This window comes from Mesoplodon mirus, assembly GCF_964341445.2.
Source record: "Mesoplodon mirus genome assembly, chromosome: 19".
In the NCBI taxonomy this organism is placed as follows: Eukaryota; Metazoa; Chordata; class Mammalia; order Artiodactyla; family Ziphiidae; genus Mesoplodon; species Mesoplodon mirus.
The window spans coordinates 59,767,803-59,792,092 of NC_138995.1; the positions used below are offsets into that span (position 1 = coordinate 59,767,803).

The window sequence follows — 24,290 nt, forward strand, 5'->3', positions numbered from 1 at the left end:
GCTCAGGGCAGCACAGCAAGCCCTGCCAGTCGGCCACAGATCCTGGACTGCTTGAAGGTTGTGCAAGCTACCTTGTTAGGTCAGCAGGAGTCTCTCCTAGCCCAGGAGTCCCATCTCCTTAGTTGCACAAATACAAGGCGAGTCTTCTGCGCTGAGAGAGGGAGACAGGAAGTCCCACTTTATGGGTCCGACCTTCAATCACAGCAGGACAGGAGGTCCCCTACTGCTGCTGGGGTGAAACAGGAAGTCCCCCCCCAAAAGTCCTGCGCAGAGCAGGCCACTAGCCCTGGTCACAACTGCGTGGCTACCCGAGCAATCTTGGGGTCCCCACGTGGAAAGCTGACTCTCCTGGGACCAGAGGCCTGGAAGAGAAGGGAGGGATGGGAGACACATTCAGGGGTTACCCTGGATGTGACATACCTCACCCTTTTCTAGAGCTAGCTTGCACAATTCCAAAATTAGCTGAGTTCCCTCCGTTTGCAAGGAGGAAAAAATGTCTAGCCACCCTGGGGAGAGATAAGACATGCAACAACCCAAATTTTATGGGGAAGAAGACGTTCTATCCCACTTTGGAGAGAAAATGGAAGTTTTGCCAATTTTTATGTAAAAGAATGAAGGTGTTTTCCTTCATTTGGGGGGGAATTGGAATTTCGCACTTCTTTTAATATATATAAAAATTGGATGGGAAGTCCTGTCCAGCTTTTATATATTTAGAAAAAAAAAAAAGACAGGGAAAATCTACCAACTTTGTAAACCAGTAAGAAAAGCTGGAGGAAGAGAATTCAAACCATCTCCTCTGCCTGACTAAAACACAAAGTACCACCCACACTCACTCGGTGGGCCCTGGTTGGGATAGGGTCCTCCAGAGGAACTTCGAGGGGCAGAGGCTGTGGGGTCTGCTCTGGGGTCACGCTGTGCATCTTCTTTTCCGCTACGGTGGATACAGGGGTCAACCTGGGAGTATGCTCCTTTCTCTTACGAGTCTCTCCTGGGAAAGGGAGGAGGAAGAGAAATAGAAACAGTTGATTGGCTGCTCTGACATGCCCACCCAGTCAATGGCAAGGGAAGCTGGGCTGAGAGGTGGAGCCTTACTCTGATTGGCTGATATGGAGGTAGGAAGGCAGGTTGGATGAGGTAACTGCTGCTGACTGGTTCAGATGCTGAACCAATGGGACTCTTTGTAGGGAACCTACCACTTGGTCACTCACTCACCCTTAAAGTGGCACAGATAGTAGATGCACAGGGTGAGAAGTGCCGCCAGGAGCGCCATGCCCAGTAGGGAGCCCAGGACGATGCCAGCGATGGCCCCGGGGCTCAGGGTGTGGCCTGGAAGAGACCAAGAGGAGGATAAGGAGAGCAGGAGACAAATCTGCACCTGTTTCCTGAGCAGCGCCCCGCCCCTCAGAATCCAGGAATCTGGGACCCCAGCACTCTCAATTCATTTAACATTTCCTTAGTGAATGTGGCGGGCGTGCCTGGCATTCTGCCAGGTGGTGAAGATCCATTGGTGAGCGAACCAAGATACCTGCTATCGTGAGGGTTAATTTTAGGAGGGAAATCAGAAACGAATGTGCAAATAAATCACATAATTTCCGACTGTGCTCAGAAGAAAAAAATAAATGGGCTATGATAGAAATAATGGAAGGGGAGGTGACATTTAGAAAAGTTGGTGAAGGAAGGTCCTTGAGGAACGTTTGAGCAGAGACCTGGGGAATGAGGAGCCGGGCATGCTAAACAGGGGGAAGGGTGTTCCAAGCAGAGGGAACAGAACATGCAAAGACTCAGAGGTAGGAAAGAGTTTTCTGCATTCAATGAAAACTGTGGGTGGAGGACACGGAATGAAGGTGGAAGAGGTAAAAGATGAAGTTACAGGGATTAACAGGGGCCAGAGCCTAGGCATGAGAGGCTTTTAAGCAAGGCAGCAACAGTGTGATGGGATCTGCATAACTTCGGCTTCTACCTGGGGAAAGGATAGTAAGAGGGCGAGAGGGGGCATATAGAGACCAGGTCAATGGCTGCTGCAGTCCAGGCAAGAGAGGATGGTGGTGTCTGAGCAGAGTGTAATGGAAAGAAGTGCATGGATTGGGAAAGCGTTTCCGAAGGAAGTGATGGGACCCTGCTGGTCTTTGGGATGTTGGAGGTGATGTCAGCACTTGGGTGGTGCCGTGTCCCAGGATGGGAAGACTGGAGAGTTGGTGAGGGGTCGGGGGGAGGGTGTAGTTTGGGAGAAAAAACCTCAAGAGATCTATTTTGGACATGTAAAGTCTGAAATGCCAGCTGGACATCCAAAGTGAAGATGTCAAGTAGGGAGGTGGCTTTTCAAGTCTAGAGTTCAGAGGTCTGGGCTGGAGATCAGACAGTTGAGAGTCATCTGAGTCTTCATGATATTTAAGGTGATGAGAGTGGACAGGCCACGCTGGGGAGAAATATAGGTGGAGAAGAGGGCTGAGGACTGACACATCCAATACTTAGAAGTTGGGGAGTGTTGCTGGTTGAACTGTGTCTCCCCAAAGAAGTTACAGTGATATCCTAACCCTCAGTGCCCGTGAATGTGACCTTCTTTGGAAATAGAGCCTTTGCAGATGTGATCAAGTCAAGATAATGTGCAGAGACTTCTTTCCCGAAGGCCACATTCACGGGTACTGAGGGTCAGGCCGTCAGTATACAGTAGTTCCCCCGCCCTTATCTTCAGGGGATACATTCCAAGACCCTCGTGGATGCCTGAAAACACGGAAAGTACAAAACCCTATGTATTCTATGCTTTTTCCAGCATCACTACTCTTGCGCTTTGGGGCCATTACTAAAATAAGGGTTACCTGAACGAAAGCACTGACATAGCATGACACTTGAGCTGATAACTGAGACAGTTTCAAACAGGCAGAATACTCCGGACAAAGGTGTGATTCACATCCCAGGTGGGATGGAGGGGGCCAGCGTGAGGTTTCATCACGCTACTCAGGCACGCAATTTAAAACTTATGAATCGCCTATTTCTGAAATTTTCCGTTTAATATTTTCAGACCACGGTTGACCCCTGGTAACTGAAACCTCAGAAATCAAAACCGAGGATAAAAGGGAACTACAGTATCTTTGGGGGGAGACACAATTCAACCAATCAAGTCGAGATGAGATCAGGAGGGTGGGCCCTAATCTGATATGACTTGTGTCCTTACAAGAAGACAGAGGCGGGGCTTCCCTAGTGGCACAGTGGTTAAGAATCCGCCTGCCAATGCAAGGGACACGGGTTCAAGCCCTGGGCCAGGAGGATGCCACATGCCGCGGAGCAACTAAGCCCGTGCGCCACAACTACTGAAGCCCTGGTGCCTAGAGCCCGTGCTCCACAACAAGAGAAGCCACCACAATGAGAAGCCCGTGCACCGCAATGAAGACCCAATACAGCCAAAAATAAAAACAAATAAATAAATAAATTTATATATAAAAAAAAAAGACAGAGGCACACACGGAGAGGAGGAGGAGGCTGCGGGAAGCTGAAGGCAGAGATTGGAGAGGTGCCAAGGATTGACCCTCACCATCAGAAGCTAGAAGGAGGCAAGCAAGAAGTCTACGCAGAGTCTCGGAGAAAGCATGGCCCTGCAGACACCCTGATTTCAGACTCCTGGCCTCCAGAGTTAGGAGAGAATACACTTCTGTTGTTTCCAGCCACACAGTTCATGGTACCTTATTACAGCAACCCCAGGAAACTAACACAGAGAAAGAAGGAAGATCCAACAAAACAGAGTGACGGGAGGAAGCCCAGGAGAAGGGCTTCTCAGCCCAGGAGGAAGCCCAGCAGCTCCAACTCACCGGCGTGGTAGACCTGGCTTTGGGATGGGGTCCCTGGCTGGAGCCCCAGAAAGGGCAGGATACGAAAGACCCAGACCTGGGGCTTCTGAGGAAGGAGGGGCACCACAGCTGAGCGATCCTGAGGTCCGAGGGTGAGCAGGGAGATCCAGTCCTTGGACGCGGTGGCTCTGCTCAGGTCAGGGCTCTCTACCTGTGCCTGGATCTGGAAACTGCTAACCAGGGCCCCTCGCTCCAAGTCCCAAGTCAGTACTGCTGCATCCCAGGTTCTCTGCAGCCTCCATGAGGAGATAGAAGGTCCTGGGGAGGGGGCGGGGGTGGAATCAAGGTGGGGGTTGGATTCATGGGTCCTAGCAGGGAGAGGAAAGGGGGCCACGGGCCTGGACTCCTAGGTCCCAGGGGCAGAGGGTCTGGAGACCCCAACTCCTGGGTCTAAGAAAGGAAGGAACTGGGGGCCCAAACTCTTGGGTCTGAGGGCTTCATGGAAAAAGTGACTAGGGTCCAGGATTCCCTGATGGGTCAGGGATCTGGGGGTGGGAGTTCTAGGGTCTGGGGTCGGCGGAGGCCGGGGATCAAGATTTCTGTGTCTGAGGGAGGAGGGAACTGAGGGCCTGGACTCCTTGGTCTGAGGGAGGAACAGGCTGGAATCCCAGTCTCCTGGGTTTGAGAGAAGAGAGGGCTGGAGGCCCTGGGTTCCAGGAAAGGATGGGGCTCACCAGTGAGGGTGATCTCGTCGGCCCCAGCACCCAGCGCCCCACTGCACAGCACGGAGTAATTTCCCAGGTCCAAGTCCAGGCTGAAGTCGTGGATGAGGAGCCTCTGCCCATCCTGGCTGAGCCGCAGGCGCCCCTGGCCTCCAAAGGCCAGGGGCTGCCTTTCCCGGGCCCAAGATGCTCGAGAAGGGGGGGTACAGCCAGAGGCCTGCAGCGCCACCTCCACCTTCCCTGACCGTGTCTCCTCGACTACCGGATGCAACAGCACCTCTCGAGGGGCCTCTGTGGGTGGAAGAAACCCGATCAAGAAAGAGAACAAGTCCCGTGCCCTTCGGTGCATCTAATAGGGCACCTTAGCCAAAAGAGGAAGATCTGCCCTTTCACTCCCTCCCTCATTCATTCATCTGATTTCCTTCACAAGGACTTAGGAAGTACGTAAGACAGGCCAGGTCCTGGCCTGGGAAACTCATATTATTCTCAACCATGTATTGTTCTGAACACGTGGGAAAGTGTCAGCCCGCTTCCTGGGTCCAGGAAAGAAATTTTGGCCCCGCCCCTGCTTGAGGTATAGGGAAAACCTCCGACCTTCTGTAGGGTTAAAGATAGAGGAAATCTCTCTTCCTGTAGTTAGGAAGTCCCCTTTTCTCAAGTTCTAAAGGAGCAAAGAAATAGCCCCTCCTCCTCGGGAAACAGGAAAGAAGCTCTCACCCGGGGTGATAGTGCAGGTGCGCGTGGTCATCAGGTGGCGAGCAAGGCAGGTGACGGGGACGCCGCTGAGCCGGGGGTGGGCGGGGACAGCCTCCAGGAGCACAGAGGACACCACTCGCGCCTGGAAGCCTTTGGGGAGACCCTGGAACTGCAGGGAGGCGGCAGGGACCCCGCCGGGCCACGAGCAGCGGAAGCGGAGGATGCGATCCCCAGGACCCCCTTCGACTGAGCACTGTGGGGACCCGGGGGGCAGTTCTGTGGAGGGGAGGGAGAGCTCAAGGGGTCAGTCAGCTCTCTCCCAGCTCCCCTCTAGCCCCGCCTCTTGCGCGTTCACTCCACCCCTTCTTCACCTGGTCCCGCCCTGTAGGCACTGACCCCGCCCCGTTCTCTTGCAGACCCCGCTCCCTTTCCCCGGCAACTCCTGGGCTAAGTGGGCAGTCGCAGCCCCACTGACTGCCCCCCTTTCCGAAGGAAACTTCATCCTCCCACACTGATCCCTGTCCTTCCAAACGTAACCCCCACCCTAGCTCCACCCCTTCTACCAGGTAACTTTGGCCTCCCTCTTGGTTTTTTTTTGTTTTTTTTTTTTAGCGGTACGCGGGCCTCTCACTGTTGTGGCCTCTCCCGTTGCGGAGCACAGGCTCCGGACGCGCAGGCTCAGCGGCCATGGCTCACGGGCCCAGCCGCTCCGCGGCATGTGGGATCTTCCCGGACCGGGGCACGAACCCGTGTCCCCTGCATCGGCAGGCGGACTCTCAACCACTGCGCCACCAGGGAAGCCCTGCCGCCGCCCCCCCCCCCCCCCCCCCGCCTCTTTGATTACTCCACGAGTCGCCTCTTCCTACTGAACCCTCCCCTTTTCTGGACATCCCTGCCCTTCCTAGTGGGCCCTGCCCCCTTTCTAAGACGACTCTGCCCCTTTCTAGAATGATTCCACCCCTTTCTCTCGTGACTCAAACCCCTTTCCCAGGTAACTTCTTTCTCTTGCTGATCCCACTTACTGGCCCAAGCAACTTAGTCCCTTTCCCTGACTGCTCCTTCATCCCCAGGAAGCTCCGCCCCCTCAGTGCTGGCCCTGCCCCCTCTCCTCGCTCCTCCCCTTCTCTTGTGCATCCCCCCCGTTCCTTCTACTGGGATCTCCGCCCCTCCCTGCCGGCCGCGCCCCACCACGCTCTTTCCCCCCTGCCCATACCCGCCCCCGGGTATCCCAGCCCCTTGCTGGTTCCGCCCCTTCTCCCGGGCATCTCCGCCCTTCCTTGCTGACCCCGCCCCTCCATCCCACCCCGCCGCTCTCACCCGCCACCAGGAGTTTGAGCAGCGAGCGGCGGCGGTGGCCGGTGCGTGGGTTCGCTGAGAGACAGGCGTAGGCGCCGCCGTGGCCGGGCCGGACCGCGGGCAGCAGGAGGCGCGGGCCGGCAGGCACCGCGGCCTCGGCCGGGTCGGCCAGGCTCCATGTGATGTCGGCCGGTGGCCGCGAGGCGGCGGTGCAGCGCAGGGTCACGTTGCTGCCCGCGCTGACAAAGTGGGTGGGGTCGGCGTCGCGGTCCGAGGAGACAGTGATGACCGGCAGATCCGGGCCGTCTAGGCGGAGGAAGGGGGTCGGAACCGCGAGAGTCGGGGTCAACTGGGACTCCTCCAGGATTTCCGGAGACTGGACCTCCAGCCCTCTCCTCCCCAGGGACTCCAGGAGCCTGAGCCCTCAGATCCTTGTCACCGATCGGAGGCACCCCTGCACTCACAGAAAACAGTGACGTTGGTCGCGGCCTCCGCGTGGCCGAAGGGGCTGTGGACGCTACAGGTATACCGGGCGTGGTCGCTGCGCGTAGGGCGCTTGATGAGCAGCTCGTCGCCCTCTACGCGGATCCGGGTTGGCTCCACTCCCGCAGGGTCCGCTGCCTCCAGGACGCGTCCGTCCCGGGTCCAGTTCAGCTCCCCGCGACCCGGCCTCCACCCCACACAGCGCAGCCGGAGCTCCGCCGCCCCCTCCTCGATCTCCGGGGCCTCAGGCTTCACCGACAGCTTGGACACGGGCTCTGGGAGAGGGGGAACGGACGCAGGACTCGGTTCTCAGCCCCCTCGTCCCTTAGGTCCAGGGAGCCCCAGCCCCCTCCACCTTTTACACCCAGGACTTCGCCCCAGCCGAGGCCCCCTCTTAGCCCCAAGAGTCCTCTTCTTCTCACAGCCCCAGGAGTCCGAGTCCCCAGCTCTCCCCTCTCTGGGACTCGGGAGTCCGGGCTCCCAGGAGTTTGGCTCCCCAGGTCCAATTTCCCTCAAGCACCTGTCTTGACCCCCCAGCTCTTCTCCCTCCCTCCAGCCCAGAAGTCCTCTCTCCCCTGTCTAGGAACCCTTTCCTCTGGGGCAGGAAACACATCCTCAGAACAGCAGTAACCTGCCCACAGCAGCCCCTGCAGCCAGCACTCTGGACCTCAGGGCCCACTTACCATATACACGCACCATGAACTCCCAAATCGGCTGGGAGATCCCGGCCCGGATGACCTCAGCTGTGTAGACCCCAGCATCCTGTAGCTGGGCAGAGGAGAGTTCCAGACTCCCTCGGGTCTGGTCAAATCGTAGGCGGTCTCCGTACGTGGGGTCCAGGCTGGTCAGAGGGGCCCCTGGCCCCAGGCCCCCAGTTGCCAGCACCTTGGAACCTTGGCGCCAAACCACCAGAGGGGAAGGGGGACCAAGACCAGGAACTGGAAGCAGAGGGAGCTGGATTTTGGTCCCCACCAGCACCTCAAGAGGGCTCCCCACTTGCGGGGATAAGCTTGGCCGGGCCCCTGAGGGAACTTTGGAATCCAGGCTCTGGGCAGAGAATTTAAGATCCTGATCCTCAGGGGAGAATTTTGAAACTGGGGTCTTCACAGAGACGTTAGTATTGGGGACTTGCCTGTTGGAAGCTGGGGTCTTAACAGAGGAGGAAGGCTTCAGGTTTGGGGCAGGAACTTGAGGACCCGAGTTATGAGGAACTACTTTGGAACCAGGGATTCCAGAGAAGGGGTTCAGCCTTTTGCTTTCAGCAGAAACACTGGACCGGAAGGACCCGGGCACATCCTTCAAATTCAGCACCTCAGGAGACCATTCAGAATGAGGGATATCAGCTTTTGAACCTGAAGACTGATCTGGAAATTTCCAGCTGGGGGGTTTGATGGAGGGAACTTTCAAACCCGGGCCCTGGGAAGAGCTTTCTGAGTCGGAGGAGAGATTGGTTCTCTGAATTCCAGAAGAGGCTTTGAAGGCGAGGACCCGTACCCCCGAGGCTGCAGAGGAAAAGGAAGGGAGGGAGTTGCTGGGCTGCAGAAAAGGGAAATGGTGGGCAAGGGGCTGGGTGGGGGGCTTACCCAGCAGCAGGAAGAGCAGCAGAGCCCGTGAGGTGCCCATGGTGCCAGCTGCACCCGCAAGGAAACCGGGGCAAGACCCAGGGCCTGCACCCTTTCCTCCCGGGCTAGACGAGTCCAACAGGACGGATAGCTTCCTGGGTGGGGAAGGGAGCCAGATCCAGTGGGAGGTGCCAGGATCCCCAACCCAGATAGTATGGCTGAGACGCCCACCCCACCCACCCACTTGTCCTCATCAGCTAGTCCTGTCTGAGGGGAGGCCCAGCATTAACCCCTGCACTCCCCACCCGCTGGGGGCAGATGGTGAGACTGGAGTCCCAGCTGGAAACTTAGTAACAAACTTGTGGAGCAGGGTGGGGAGGTGAAGTCAGGAAGACTTCCTGGAGGAGGGTCAGGTGAGCACCCCCCCCCACCCGCAGCCAGCCTCCTGGCATCTGGTCCACTCTGTCCTGCCTACATCTTCAAATACCCATGTCTGACCCTGCTCCTCCTCTGCTCTCCACGGTCCCCTGTTGCCCTCAGGGCCAAGTCTCAAGTGGTTATCTTCCACCCAGTTGTCTCTCCTGAGAGCCAGAACTGTGTCTCCTCAACCCCAGGTCTTAACATGCCCCATGTCCCACTAAACTTAGAGTCCTCCCTCTAACCCCACCCTCCTGCATTCTCCATCTCCAGTGCCGCTCTGCCATCTAGAGGGATGCTGGGAGCCTTCCTCCCTTGTTCCTTCCCCTCACTGCTGTCAGTCTCTGGATCCCACCCCTCCTGCCCCCTGAATCTCTCTGCTCCATGCCTTTCTCTTTCTACCAGCCAGACCCCAGCATAGGCCTTGACTTCCTCTGTCCACTTGCCTAGCCTCCTCCCTCCAGTCCGTGGCCCCCAAGATGGTCCTTGAGTCTTTCTACCCCCAGAGCGGCCCCCTCATCCCTCACAGCCCTCCCGTGGCTCCCCAGCACCTGGCCTTGGAAGACAACCAAGTTCCTCATCAGAACTTCCAGGCCCTGCATGGCCTAGACCCACCCACTCCTTTCCCCCTCCAGCACTTCCTCTTTGAACACCCTGCCATTCTTAGGCCATCTCTCCCCTCCCAGCCTTGGCCAGGACAGTCTCCTTTGCCTGAGAGCTCTGGCTCACTCCCCCACCACCTCCAACCTGGCTTAACCACAACTTGTCCTTCAAGTCTCACCTTATCAAGAACCAAAATAATAATTACCCATTTGCTGTGGTCCAGGAACTGTGCGAAATTCTTCCTGGGCATTAGGCTGAACACTTCCAAATGCTCTGAGCTGGGTGTTTACAAACAAGGATACTACAGCTCAGAGACATCAAGGGACCTGCTGGAGGTTGCATAGCCAGAGGGAAGAGCTTGGTCCACAGTGGTCAGGCTGCTCACTCCTCCTGAAAGCTTTCCCTACCACCCTATGCTAGTAATGGTTATAATACAGAGTAAGCATTTTCTGCATGTCAGATATGGTTCTGAAGATGCTACATTAATTACCCTTCAAAACCCCATGGGAGGACTTCCCTGGTGGTCCAGTGGTTGACTCCGTGCCCCCAGTGCAGGGGGCCCAGGTTCGATCTCTGGTCAGGGAACTAGATCCCGTGTGCCACAACTAAGACCTGGCACAGGTCTTATATTTATATTATAAAGAAATAAATAGATATTTAAAAAAAAAAAAAAAAACCATGGGGTAGGCTTTGTAGCTTAAAAATGGTTACAGGGCTTCCCTGGTGGCGCAGTGGTTGAGAGTCCGCCTGCCGATGCAGGGGACACGGGTTCGTGCCCCGGTCCGGGAAGATCCCACGTGCCGCGGAGCGGCTGGGCCCGTGAGCCATGGCCGCTGAGCCTGCGCGTCTGGAGCCTGTGCTCCGCAACGGGAGAGGCCACAGCAGTGAGAGGCCCGCGTACCGCAAAAAAAAAAAAAAAAAAAAAAGGTTACAAATTCAACCCTCCTCCTACTAAGAAATAGGGTCTATCTCCCCCTCCCTTGGATCTAGGTAGGCTCTGTGACTGTCAGACCAAGAGTGTACAGCACAAGTGGCCCTGTGCTAGTTTCTGCATCTAGGCCTTGACAGACTGGCATACTCCACTTCCCGCATTATAGAATACCCCTGCTGGGACCCAGCTGCCATGATGTGAGGAAGCTCAGTCATCCCAGTGGAGAGGAATCATGGTCCCTGGCCAACAGCCAGCTCAAGTCAACATCCCCAGCCAGCTTGCCAGGCACATGACGGAGGCATCCTGGACACGCCATTTGAGCCACCCAGACTGATGCTACATGGAGGAGAGGCAAGCTGTCCTCGCCAAGCCCTGTCCAAATTTCAGATGTACAAGCAAAATAAATGATTTTTGGTTTAAGCCACCAAGTTGTGGAGAGGTCTGTCATGCCATGACAGACAACCAGAAAATGGGTATTATTACTAACTCCACCTGATGGAGGAAGAAACCCAGGCTCAGAGAATAGGAACCTGCCAAAGGTCCTCTCAGAGCCAGCAACTGGCCAGGCTGGGAGATGAACCCAGGGCCTTGGGCTCTAGACCCCAGGCCCCCAACCACTACACCAAGTTCTTACTATTTCGATCGTCCACATGAGGAAACTGAAGATCAGAGACGGGAAGTAACTCACTCAAGATCTCACAGCTGGTAAGTGTGAGAGTGAGGGTCTAAAATCACTACGTCTGACTCCAGGACCCCGCTCTTCATCCTCACACTAGGTTTTGATTGTCTGCTGCTTGTCTGTCTCCGCAGCCAGGACCAGACCTTCCGGCCTCATTCCCTCTTGTGTCCCAAGTCTCAACAAGGGCCTGGCACCACTGTCTGTGCCCCCTTCACCATGGAAGCTCCTCACAGGCAGGGGCCGGATGTGACTCCCCTGGCTCCCCAGCCTCACCCAGCACAGGACCTGGCACACAGGAGACTTAAGTAAATGTTCGTTGAATGAATCAAAGAATGGGTTTCTGGGGAATGAGTTAACAAAGACAGACGCCGCAAGAGTCAAGGTTTTATTGCCGGGTTTCAGGGAAAGGGCTCAAATGCGCCCAATCTCCTTCAGCTTGGCCACCAGGTCCTCTGTGGTCTCCACCTTGACACCGGCCGTGCGCTGGGGTGGGTCTTCCACGCTAATCACGGAGAGCTTGGAGGTCAGGTCCACGCCCAGGTCCCCAGCCTTGATGACTTCGATCTTCTTCTTCTTGGCTTTCTGCACATGGGAGGCCCACGGTTCACAGGGCTGCCCAAGCCCCTGCCCACACTCCTGCAGCCCCCTTCCATGGGTGCCATGTCTGCAGAACCACTCCCATTTGGCTGAACCCTTCTGGACCTGCCTACCGGCCAGGGCACACGTGACCTCTTACAGGGCCACACCTGGTGTGGACAATTCCTGCTGGCTGGGATGCCCTGGGGAGCCCTCCTATCGCGGGAGCCCACCTTTAGTCAACCGCCGTGGTAAGTCCTTCACTGGCTGGAGCGGACTGGCAAAGTCATTCTTCTGGCAATAATAACTCAATAGACTTTTGGCCAAGATGACCAATTGTACTCTCCCTGTTGGCTGAGATGATGACTCACTGAACCCTCCCTACTGCCTAGGATGACACACTGAAACCTTGCTACTGGCTGAGATGACTCACTTGAACTCACCTATTGGCTGAGATGACTCAATGAACCCTCCTTGTTGGATGAAATGACATACTGAACGCCCCCTGTCAGTTGAGATGACACACCGAACTCTCCATTTTGGCTGAGATGACACACTGAACTCACCCTATTGGCTGAGATGACACATTAAACGCTGTTGGCTGAGATGACACACTAAACCCTCCGTATTGCCTGAGATGGTACATTGAATCCTTCCTATTGGCTGAGATGACCCAATGAACCCATTCTAGAGCCATGATGAACAGTGAACTCTTCCTGTTAGCCATGATGGCCTCAATGATGCCCTCCTACCGGGGGGAACCTTCCCTGACAAACCAAGATGACTTAATGAATCCTCCTTATTTGGCTAAGAGCACACAGTGAACTTTTCCCATTGGTTGGAATGACAGGGGAACCCTTCCTAGAGTCCAGTGAAGCCTTTCTATTGGCTGAGGTAACCAGCAAACCCTCCCTGTTTGCCAAAACAGCCACCCGCACCCCCCAACCCCGAAGCCTCACTATTGGCAGAAATGATTCAGTGAACCCGCTCCGTTGGTCAAACTGACCGGGTGACCCCTTCCTTTGGAGGAGACATCCCTTGGGTCCTCTCTCCTCCCACCTGACCACCAGGGAGGCACTGGGCCTGCAGCACTCACCCACCCCCGGGCCCCCAGTGGCCCATCTGCCAAGCACTCACCATGATGTTGGGTAACGTGGCGTAGCGGGGTTCGTTGAGCCGCAGGTCAGCGGTCACCACGGCAGGCAGCTTCAGGCGCAGGGTCTCCAGGCCCCCATCGATCTCCCGCTCCACTTTCACCTTGTCTCCTTCCATCGTCACCTGGGAGGCAAATGTGCCCTGGGGAGGGACAGCGTTGGGGGAGCACAGGTGAGGTTAAACCCAGTGCAGGCACAGAGCAGGCCATTGCTGAGTGCACAGAACACGGATGAGCCAATGAAGGAGAACAGAAGTGGGAGAGTCCCGCAAGGTGACCTACAGACATCAAGCTCAAAAACAGGAGGAAGCCACAAGAAGGGAACTCAAATATCCAGGGGAGGATCTTTCCTGGGACCCAGGGTGTAGGTCCTAATGTCCTGAACCTGCCCGTTGGATCTCCCTTCCTTAATGATAATGAACATGTATGGAGTTTGGGGCACTGTTCTAAGCGACTGTTTTTTTTGTTTGTTTGTTTTTTTGCGGTACGCGGGCCTCTCACTGTTGTGGCCTCTCCCCTTGCGGAGCACAGGCTCAGCAGCCACGGTTCACGGGCCCAGCCGCTCCACGGCATGTGGGATCCTCCCGGACCGGGGAACGAACCCGCGTCCCCTGCACCGGCAGGCGGACTCTCAACCACTGCGCCACCAGGGAAGCCCTAAGCGACTGTTTTAAGTCATCAGATCCTCATAGGAACTCTATGAGGTAAGTGCTATTATCCCCGTTTTACAGATGAGGAAAACTGAGGCAGAGAGAGGCTCAAAAATGTGTCCAGCCTGCTTCCAGGCTCCATGTCATGGTGGCACTTACCCACCTTTCTGTCCCTAAGAGCTTCCTTTGAGGTCCCTCTGTTGAGCCAACAACCGAGCCTCCTGTGTACCTTGATCCTCGAAACATCCTCTGGGGCCCCCTCAGCACCCACCCTCTGGCCCAAGGCTCCTCTGCCCTTCAGTCCTGAACCACCATTTCCTGAGGTGAGCTACACCCTCTCTGTCTAACCAACCTGTTCTCTCCGTTCACTTATTCACTGGACAAATCTTTCAGGTCTTAGTTGGAATGTCCCATGAGCCCGGCTCTGGGGATGCACCATGAACACAAGTGACAAGGACCCAGCTTTTGGGGGCATTTATCCTGCAATGAAGACCACTGGTAACCAAGTAAATTCACAGTGGCCACCAGCCACATGTGGCTTCTGAGCATGTGAAATGTGGTTAGTTCCATCGAGGGAGGGACGGAATTTTTCATTTTATTTCATTAATTTACATTTTAAAACCAATAAGCAAGATCCATTATCATGATTGTGGTGACGGTTTCATAGGTGTGTAACACATGTCAAAGCTTACCTAACTGTACACTTTACACGTGTGCAGTTTATTGTACAGGTCAGTTTTATCTCAATAAAGCTGTTAAAAAAACAAACAAAAAAGGATACTTGATGCAGTTATTGGAAAACATTTTAAGTCTGTTTGGAACAAGTTGGACGCGTGAATCTACTTTTTCAACAGTGAGTATTAGGAATCTAAGTATTTCTTATGGAAATTGAGCATGTGAATTGAGATGTGCTGTAAATATAAAATACACACTGGTTTTCGTGACCTCGTACCAAAAGCCAAAAGAATGTAAAATAACTCAATTTTTTTTTTCGTTTTTTCTTTTCCGGCCACACCACGCAGCTTGTGGGATCTTATTTCCCCAACCAGGATTGAACCTGGGCCCTCGGTAGTGAAAGCACAGTCTTAACCACTGGACTGCCAGGGAATTCCCAGCTCAATATTTTTTTCTATTGATGACATGTTGAAATAATATTATCGATATATTATGTGAAATAATATAGGATTAAAATGAATTTGGCCTTTTTAACTTTTTTAATGTAGCTGTGAAAAGCTTCAAATGACCCATGTCGCTTGCATTTCTATTGGACTGGAATGGGAACTGTGGGGTTGGGGAGGGGGCGTGAGTACTTTCATAGACAGTGGGCAAGGCAGGCCTCTCTGAAGAGGTGATATCTGAGGAGAGACCTGGTGGGGAGTGAAAAGCCCTGAGGAGATCTGAGAGAACCCTGTTCCAGGCTGAGGGAACAGTCAGTGCAAAGGCCCTGAGGCAGGGCTGAGTGGTGTGGTTGAGGAGCAGCAGGCTGGGGAAGCGGCATGTGAAGGCCCAGATGTGGCCTGGTGTCCTGGCTGTGCGCCCCTCCTTCCTGCCCACTGGAGTAGCCATCCTGCTTTACACCTGCCTCCCTCCAGAAGGGCAAGGACAGGGTGGCTGTGTTCTGAGCCCCCAGGCCTGGCCTGCAGCAGATGCTCCCCACTCCGGCCTCACCTGTGGCCAGTCCAGAAATCCGGCTGTCATCTGCCCTGTCTGGTTACAATCATCATCGATGGCCTGAGTGGGGAAAGAGAGAAGACTGTACAATGATGGAGCTTCTCACGTACCATTTGGGCCTTTCTCTAGAATGCAGGGTGGCAAATGTTTTCTCTAATGGGCCAGGTAGTAAATATCATAAGGTCTCTGTCACAGTCACTCAGCTCTGCTGCTACAGTGCACGAGCAGCCGTAGACAGTAAGTGTCTATGTAAACAAACGCAGTAGCGTTTCAATAAAACTTTATTTATAAAATCAGTGGTGGCCATGGACCACAGTTTGCTGACTCCTGGTCTAGAATGATCCCATCCCCTCACTTGGGCCCCGGGATAGGCAGTCACTCGTCCAGGAGTACATGAGGGCACCTGGCATCCCAGATGCCAAATCTTTGCCCGCTGTCTAAATACTCCAGAGGCCTCCCTCTAGCCAAACCCTATGCCAGTCACACTAGGGAACTAGATGAATGGCATCTGGGCCAATGAGAACGTTTTATCCCTGACCCCAGTGATTGGTTCAGGGATGGGCACATGACTCCAGCTGGACCAGTGAAGTGCCAGCTATAGAAGCTTTGCTGGAGCCCCTGGGAAAGAGATTCTTATCTTTCTCTTGGGTTTGTTAGGCTGGTGGGATGTGAGCCTGGAGATACACAGAGTGAAGCCAAGACAGAGGAGAGGAGTGTAGAGCACGTGGGACTGGATCAAGCTGTGCCTGAAGCTCGTTACATAACCTGATGATTGCTTTTTGGCTTCAGCCAGTTTGAGTCACGATTCTGTCGCCTACCTGCTTCCCCAGCAGCACCAGGTCCACCTTCTCCTTCTCTGCCAGCTTGGCCAGGACCCGGGCCACCTGCAGGGGACCCAGGCGATCCACCTCTGCAGCCGGCACCTCCACGTGGATGCCTCGGTCTGCACCCATGGCCAGAGCGGTGCGGATGGTCTCCTGCGGAGCAGAGAAGGGGCTTGACTTGGCTTCTAGCCCTAGGGGGACCCAGGAGCCCAGTCTCCAGCCCTCCTCCCTCAGACCCAGGAGTCCAGGCCCCAGTCCCTCTTCCCTTAGACCCGGGACTTGGGGTCCCAGCCCCTCCCCAGTCCCCCGAGCACCTGGCACTGGGTAGGCCCACAGCTGACAGCAATGACTTCCTTCACCAGCTTCTTCTCCTTGAGCCGTACGGCCTCCTCCACGGCGATCTCGCAGAAGGGGTTCATGGAGTGCTTCACGCCATCCGTGACCACACCCGTCCCGTCGGACTTCACCCGGATCTGCTCAGCCAGGAGGGGAGGTGGCACGGTCAGGGGGAAGCGGGCGAGAAGGTGGGGGTCGGGAGGGGGGCGGTGGCCGAGACACCAAGCCTCGCGCAGGCTGGACGGGGACCACAGGGATCTGGAAAGGGGCAGGGCCTTGTCCAGGGTCCCACAGCTCCAGGGACAGAGGGCGTTAGAATTCACAGACGGGTGGAGGTCACCTTCTCACTCAGACATTCGCTGAGCACCAGGGACGTCTGCCATGCTCGTCCTGCTCTGTGGCTGCTCCTTGGGCCCGAAAGAGTGTTTCTCAAATTTTTCTTTACCATAACCCACTGCGAGAGGTACATCGTTACAATATCCCCAAGTGTATTATGAATGCACAACACACATCTATACATAAACGTAAATACCAAGGCAATGTAAGGTTCGCTGATCGATACTAACCCTTCCATTATACACCATACCCTGACATTTTCTGTTCTTTTTTTTTAAATGCCAGCCTGCCACATGGTTTTCCTGACCGACACATGGTTAAGATCTAGTCTGAAAAACACTAGCATTGAAAGCCTCTCTCTGCCAAACAGGCTAAGGTCAAGGGCAAGCAAACCTCGTCTATTCCCTTCCTCACATGGTGAGTCTTCACTGAACACTGGCCCTGCGCTGGATTCCTAGGCACCACCGTGTGCAAGGCAGACAGGTCTGCTGGCCCGGGAGCTCCTGGTCTGGCACAGGGGGGCATGGCAGGAACAACTAACTACTGCTTCTGTTAGTTTCCCGAGGCTGCTGTGACAAATGACCACAAGCTTGGTGGCTTACCGTCTCACACTTCTGGAGGCCAGAAGGCCAAAATAGGTTTCGCTGTGAAATCAAGGTGTCGGCAGGGCTGCGGTCCCTTGGGAGGCTCGAGGGGAGAATCTATTCCTTGGCTTCTTCAACTTGGAGGGGCTGCCAGCATTCCTTGGCTTGGGGTGGCATCACTTCACCCTCAGCTCTGTGCTCCATCTTCGTGCAGCCTTCTGTGTGTGTGTGTGTGTGTGTGTGTGTGTGTGTGTGTGTGTGTGTGACAAAACTCGACTCCTCTCTTATAAGGACTCTTGAGATGGCATTTAGGGCCCACCTGGGGAATCCAGGAGAACCTCCCCATCTCAAGATCCTGAACTCAGTCGGGACTTCCCTGGCGGTCCAGTGGTTAGGACTCCGCGCTTCCACTGCCAGGGCCCTGGGTTTGGTCCCTGGTTGGGGAACTAAGATCCCACAACCCACAAGGTGCAGCCAAAAAAAAAAAAAAAAAAAAAAAAATCCTTAACTCAATCGCATCTGCAAAGACCCTATCTCCAAAGAAGGTAAGAGTCACAGGTTCCATGGATGAGGAACTTCATAGCCCAGGGGGGCCACTGTTCCCCCCACGATCCTCTTGGTAGCAAACAGGGATGACAGTATTGGCCACTGCAGAAGCATCTCGCAGGAGCCCTGTTCTAAGCAATCACACGCATCCTAACTCATCAGTCCTGGCAACGGCCCCGTGAAAGAGGAGCTGTCGCTGTCCCTGTGGGCAGACGAGGAAACTGATGCTCCGAACGGAAGTACCTGTCCCAAAGTCACACAGCCAGTCAGCAGTGCTCTGTGCCCCAAGCACTCGAGTCCCCTGCTGTACCACCTGACAATTCCTGAAGGGGAGTCCAGGAGCTGTGAGACAGCATGATCGGGGCCCGACCCAGTCTAATGTTGGAGGCTATCAGGGAAGGCTTCCCTGACACAGTGGCATTTGAGCTGAACCTGAAAGAGGAACGGGCATCGAGTGGGTGCAGTGTGAGGGAAAGTGCTGGGGGTGGGGGGGAGCATGTGCAAAAGCCCTGAGGTTTGAGGAGTCTCAGGAGGCTGGTGTGGCCAGGGGAACACAGTGTGCTGTCAGAGAAGCTGGCAGGGGCTGAACCGGGGTGACAGGCACAATAACAGATCCTCAGGGTGCCCACATCCTAATCCCTGGAACCTGTGACTGTCACCTACATGGCAAAAGGGGCTTTGCAAAAGTGATTAAGTTTAGGATTTTGAGAGAGGGAGATTATCCTGGATTATCCAGGTGGGCCCAAAGTAATCACAAGGGTCCTTACAAGTGAAAGAGGGAGGTGAGAGAGCATCAAGGTCCAAGAGAGCAAACGCTAGACTGCTGATCGAAGACATAAGAAGGGGCCACAAGCCAAGGGACGCAGGTGGCCTCCAGAAGCTGGAAAAGGCCAGGAAACGGATTCTCTTCTTGAGCCTCCGGAAGCCATGCAGCCCTGCTGACACCTTGATCTTAGCCCAGTGGACTCATTTCAGACTTCTGACCTCCAGAACTGTAAGAGAATAAATCTGTTGTTGTGAGCCACTAAGTTTATGGTAACTAGTTACAGCAGCAATAGGAAACGAATTCAACTGTGCAGGGCTCAGCAGGCCATGCCGGGGAGCTGGGTCTTGATCCAAAGAACAACAAGGAAAGGTAAAGAGGTGAGTGGATCCAACTGAAGTTTGTACAAGGTCGTTCTGTATCTTGGTGTAGAAAACTGGAAAAATGGCAAGAGTGGAAGTGGGGAAACAGCTGGGCAGCTGTTGGTCACCGAAGTAAGAGATGACAGTGGTTCGGACAATCCATCCACATGTGGAAGTGGGTGGACTGGAGAGGTCTGGGGAGGTGAAACGGACAGGGTGCTGGGGGAGGAGAGGGAAGAGTCTAGCAGGACTCGTGGGTTTCTGGTGGGTACATCAGTACAGTGGGGGAGGATGCTGAATTTGGCTCTAGCCTGAGAGAGAGATTGTCAGAGAAGCCTGGCTTGGGAGCCTGCACAGTCTGGCTCAGGACCTGATCTCTTTCTTCTCCTTGGCCGGAGCAGACCTGGGCTGACAGCAGGGACTCTCTCTTTGGGACTATCTCCCTGCACCTGTTTCTCTGGGGCTGAAGGATGTGGCTGTTCCTCCCATCCACGAGACAGAACTGAGATGGGACTGTGGGATTCAGGCAGGGGTCCCCCAGTCTGGCTGTACCTCAGGGACCGGTACCATTAAAAGGAGGAGAGAAAGGAAAAGGACAACTGTCACTTTCTATCACTGTTACTTCATTTTGGAAAAGTCACCTTAGCAAGACTTAGTAAGACTCAAACCCCAGAACTTAAATGCACTTTACAGAAAAAGCCATGGAGCAAACACCATGCACTGAGTCCATGTTTTTTTTTTTTTTCACTAGAACCTGGGCTGGGCATGTCACCCAGGATTTCCCCAGAATTTCCCAGACACGCCCCTGGCTCCACCCCTCACCTCCTTCCCTGGTCATCTTCCTCAAACTGCATCCCTCCTAACTCTCCCCACCCCCTTCCTCTGTTTCTTTCTGGAGCACGCCTGCCATATGACGTATGCTGTACTGATTAGCTGTCTTCTCCCCAGCAGGACGTCAACTCCATGAGGACAGGGATTTATGGGCATTTTGGTCATGACCACCATATCCCCAAGGCCTAGAACGGTGCCTGGCATGTGGTGGATGCACTGGAAATATTTGTCGGATGAATGAATGAGAATTTGCTCACAAGAGTAATGCATTAAAACCTGCACCTGTCCGTTCATCGAACACTTACTAAACAGCATGGAAACTAACAGGCCAAAGTCCTGTCTTTCATGAAAAAAATAAAACCCAAGATAGGAGTTTCCCCTTTATAAATAGGAAAGCAGCCCATGAGTATAAGCCCTCACTGGGAAGCCAGGGGGCCCAAGAGAGGGCCTCAAGCCTGCTCCGGCCCTGGCAGGACTCTCAGCCCCAGAATCCTGACCCCCAAGGAGGAAGGGATGCGAGCTCTCCAGCACCAGGGACCCGTGCCAGCTCACCTTCTCCGTGGAAGACCTTTGAAGCCTGAGTTGATTTCAAGCTTCAGAAACACGGTTTAGTTAAATTACGTAAGTCGGGAAACTATGGTTGGCCTGAAAAATCAGTGACGAACCTTTTTTTTTTTTTAAATAATGATGTTTTATAAATTGAGGGAGATGATTCAGTGAAGCTTCCAGGCTTTCTCTGTAAGGTGTAACAAATTAACTCTCAACAGAAACAGCCAGAGGGGACTTCCCTGGTGGTCTGGTGGTTAAGACCCCGTGCTTCTACTGCTGGGGGGTGGAGGAGCATGGGTTCAACCCCTGGTTGGCCACATGCCACACAGCACTGCCAAAAGAAAAAACGAAAGAAGAAAAGAAAGAAACAGGCAGGCAGGCAACCTCCAAGGGCTTTATAGGCGTTAACTCATTTAACCATCCGGACAGCCCAGGACGTTGGTTACTGCCACCGCCATCCTCATTTGCTAGATGGGTCAACTCAGGCACAGAGAGACCAAGCAGGTGACCATGGAAGGCCTCATAGACAAGGTGACTTTTTTTTTTTTTTTTTTTGCGGTACGCGGGCCTCTCACTGTTGTGGCCTCTCCCGTTGCGGAGCACAGGCTCCAGACGCGCAGGCTCAGCAGCCATGGCTCACAGGCCCAGCCGCTCCGTGGCATGTGGGATCTTCCCGGACCGGGGCACAAACCCGTGTCCCCTGCATCGGCAGGCGGACTCTCAACCACTGCACCACCAGGGAAGCCCGACAAGGTGACTTTTGAGGAAAGTCTGGAAGGGAGTGAGGAAGCAATGCTGGGAACACAGAGTTGGGTCAGACCTTGCACACCACCACCCCCACCCGAAAGGAGCTGCCAGTCTGGGGGCAGGGGGTGACAACTGGGCAAACAGAGGATCTCAATCCAGTGTGGGAAGGGCTGAGACTCAAGCCCAGGGGGCTGCAGGAGCGCCCAAGGACACATCAGGGTAACCTGAAGGGATGGGGCGGGGGGGGGCGCTTCCTGGACGTGGTGATGCCAGAGAATCCCTGCACCCTATTACAATCAGTGGGATCAGAGTCAGGCAGGACAAAGGAGAGATGAGAAGCAGAGGGGGGAGGGGGAGCTGGAAGGGCACCCAGGCAGAGGGCACAGCAGGGGCAAAGGCCCAAGGCAAGCAGCAGCCGGGTCTGTCAGTCAAGTATGAGCCGCTGGGAGGCACAGAGGGGTCAGTGACGGAGGGCCAGGGGCCAGGGCTGGACCGCGAAGGGGTGACAGAGGGCCAGGGGGCCAGGGCTGCGCCATGAAGGGGTGACGGAGGGCCAGGGGGCCAGGGCTGCACCACGAAGGGGTGATGGAGGGCCAGGGGGCCAGGGCTGGACCACGAAGGGCTCGAGCACCTGGCGGAGGGGCTGGGACTTTGTCCTCAGGGTGCTGGGAATGGCGGGATGAGGGGAGGGGCATGGTCAGCCCTGGGGGCAGGAAGCCCCCCCACCCACGCAGGCTGGGAGGGGATGGACTGGAGGGGAGAGACTGGGGAAAGAGGAGGAGACAGCGGTGAGGGTTCAGGTAGAAGAAGATGAAGGCTGAACTGCTGCGGAAGAGGGAGCAGGGCAGAGAGATGGAGAGGGCTGGGGGGGGCGGGGCGGGGCTGAGAAACCACCGGCTGCGGGAGATGAGGGAAGGAGGGCTGGGGTGGCGCCCGGGGTGGTGATTAGGTAGTTAGCAGCGTTTGAATCACTTGTTTCAGACAGATCCAGGGAGATGCCCTGGAGCACTGTGGAAGGGGCAGGCCCTGCCAACACTGCAAAAAAGGACGAGTTCACACTTCCCCATTTGGTACAAACGCCAGAGGCACCCGTGGGCCAGGTCCTGGACTGGGCAATGCTGGGACCCAGAGCTGAGTCTAATGTGAGCCTGTCTGGCGGGGGAGACAGACATGACCCCAGACATCTCAGGCCAGGGCCCAGGGCTGGGGCAGAGGGAGGCTATGGGAACCCAAAGGGACAGTCAGAGTGGGAAGGAAACCAGAAGAACCGGGTCCCAGGACCCCAAGACGAGCTTGTCCCCCAAACAAGCAACCCCCCTGCCACACGCTGCCAGAGCTGTCATTAGGCCAAGTGGCTGTGGTTGCATTTTGACCTGACTGCGGCTGCCTAGCCGGGTGATCCGGCAGCTAACAGAACCTCCACAGGCCTGTGTCCTCACCTGTCCAATAGGATTAATCATATCTAAACAGGGGAATTCCCTGGCTGTTTTTTTCCCAGTGGTTAAGACTCTGCACTTTCACTGCCCTGGCCAGGATTCAATCTCTAGTTGGGGAACTAAGATCCCACAAGGCGCGCAGCATGGCCAAAAAAAAAAAAAAAAAAAATCTAGACGGTACTGAAAGGACTGAATAGGTTCATCTCCATCAAGGACCCAGAACGCTGCCTAGTGCATAGTAAGGACCCACTAAATGTGAGTTGTTAATGACTGCTTAAGTTTTCATGCTAGGGTCAGGCCTCCAGGCCCTGTACTGGGCAATGCTGGGGACACAGAGGTGGGCTCCTAGTCTGATGCGCATTGCGGGGTGGGGACATACATGGATGGACAGTCACTGCCTTCAGTCTGGTTTAGGCCAACTATTGAGACAAAGTGGCTTGAGGGACTGTGTCTGATTTACCTCTGTCTGGACCAGCTTCTGTCTGGGGACGAGTCAGGCCCTCAGAGACCTTGCCCTCCACCCCTCTCATGGAGGTTGTAAGCTATACCACCAACTTGTCAGACTGGTTTTCATCTCTAGCAAACACACTTCTCCCTTCCCAGCTAGAGTCTCCTCACTTGCCCTGGGGCTGTGATAGCGTCTGGGTTCCCATAGGGCCTCCATGACAGCACTTTTTCTGTGCTGAACAGTCAATTGAGTGTGCAAAGCAGCCGAGTGGGTGAAAGCCTGGATTGTGTGCAAAGCACTAGTTGGGATGAGGAGTCAGAGGGACCTGGATAGGAATCCCGGCTGTGCCCCTTCCCAGCTGAGTGACCCCTCTGTGCCTCAGTTTCTGCGTGTGTTAAACAGGAAGCATGGCTCCTCCAGCAGGTAAGAAATAGAAGGTAACTCGCCCTGCACACAATTCTCAAGAGAGTGAGTACAGAACTGGCGGAAGGGGAACGGGGTCATGACCCAGAAGGGCTGGGTTTGAATGAAGAGGGATCGGGCGTCAGAACCTCTCAGTTCTTGATCTTTGCCCTCAGGTGTGACTTTGACGTTTGAGGGAAGAGCTGCAGCGATCAGAGGTACCAGAAGACCCTCATACAGTGTGCGCTCTTGACCCCAGAAGTATACGGCCGCGGGGCTCAGGGAGGAGGGAGAGGGGGGCCCGGTCACCTTCACGGCGAAGTCGATGACCCTCTTGACAGCCACAAGCGCGCGCAGCTCCGCCATCTTCCCTCCGCGGCGACCCGCCGGGTCAGTCCTCACCATCGGCCTCACGGCCCGGACGCCCCGCCCCCTGTCCTTCTCTGCGCCGGCGCCCCGCGCTACCAGCCAGTCAACCGCTGAGGTGCCCGCCTCCCCGCCCCGACAGAGGACCAATCAGGAGACCAGAGGGGAGGGCGGTGCGGCAGGCGGATGCAGGCCAATGGGGAGAGGATCCTGGGGAGGGAGGCGGAACCCGGAGGGGAAGGGGAAAACTGCTCTGTGAAGGGGGCGTGGCCGAGAACTAGGGGAAAGGTCTTGCGGGGGAGGGAAGCGCTGCCAGGGGGGAGTTGCAACCAGTCGTCCTAAGCTTTTCCCAGTGCCATAGGATTAGCCCGCTCCTCTAGTTCCCCACCTCTTACTCGCCTCTCCGAGTCGCGGTGCCTATGTGTCCGAGTCCCCCCATTCTCTCCATGCCCGTGTTCCTCACCCCTTCTATGATCGTGCCTCTACGTTCCCCCATATCCGTCCTCCTCCGTCCCTGTCTCCACTTTTCCTCCATGTCT

General features: G+C 55.3%; 2 protein-coding genes across 3 annotated transcripts; both read right to left on the bottom strand.

The window, feature by feature from the left end:
- Positions 1-178: 178 nt before the first annotated feature.
- VSIG10L (V-set and immunoglobulin domain containing 10 like) lies at positions 179-9,032 on the bottom strand (the record flags this gene model as incomplete). Its single annotated transcript, XM_082606700.1, has 10 exons — positions 179-362; positions 834-988; positions 1,213-1,326; positions 3,804-4,100; positions 4,517-4,795; positions 5,222-5,476; positions 6,518-6,802; positions 6,961-7,254; positions 7,663-8,790; positions 9,029-9,032. 10 exons carry the CDS (start codon positions 9,030-9,032, stop codon positions 291-293), a joined length of 2,883 nt encoding a protein of 960 aa, XP_082462826.1. The 3' UTR covers positions 179-290.
- Positions 9,033-11,542: 2,510 nt separating this feature from the next.
- ETFB (electron transfer flavoprotein subunit beta) lies at positions 11,543-23,828 on the bottom strand. 2 transcript variants are annotated; one of them, XM_082607828.1, is made up of 6 exons: positions 23,695-23,828; positions 16,360-16,518; positions 16,040-16,198; positions 15,219-15,281; positions 12,885-13,043; positions 11,543-11,753 (listed from the first exon to the last, which is right to left on the bottom strand). In XM_082607828.1, exons 1-6 carry the CDS (start codon positions 23,788-23,790, stop codon positions 11,583-11,585), a joined length of 807 nt encoding a protein of 268 aa, XP_082463954.1. In that variant the 5' UTR covers positions 23,791-23,828; the 3' UTR covers positions 11,543-11,582. The 2 variants fall into 2 exon arrangements, with proteins under 2 accessions (XP_082463954.1, XP_082463955.1); XM_082607829.1 differs by lacking the exon at positions 11,543-11,753 and adding an exon at positions 12,188-12,321.
- Positions 23,829-24,290: the final 462 nt, after the last annotated feature.

Coding starts and splice junctions, on each gene's coding strand:
- ETFB (XM_082607828.1), bottom strand. CDS start 23,790: ATGGTGAGGACTGACCCGGCGGGTCGCCGCGGAGGGAAGATGGCGGAG. Junction 13,044..15,218: donor GATTTCTGGACTGGCCACAG/GTGAGGCCGGAG, acceptor GTCCCTCCCCAG/GGCACATTTGCCTCCCAGGT. Junction 11,754..12,884: donor CCACGTTACCCAACATCATG/GTGAGTGCTTGG, acceptor TCCCATGTGCAG/AAAGCCAAGAAGAAGAAGAT.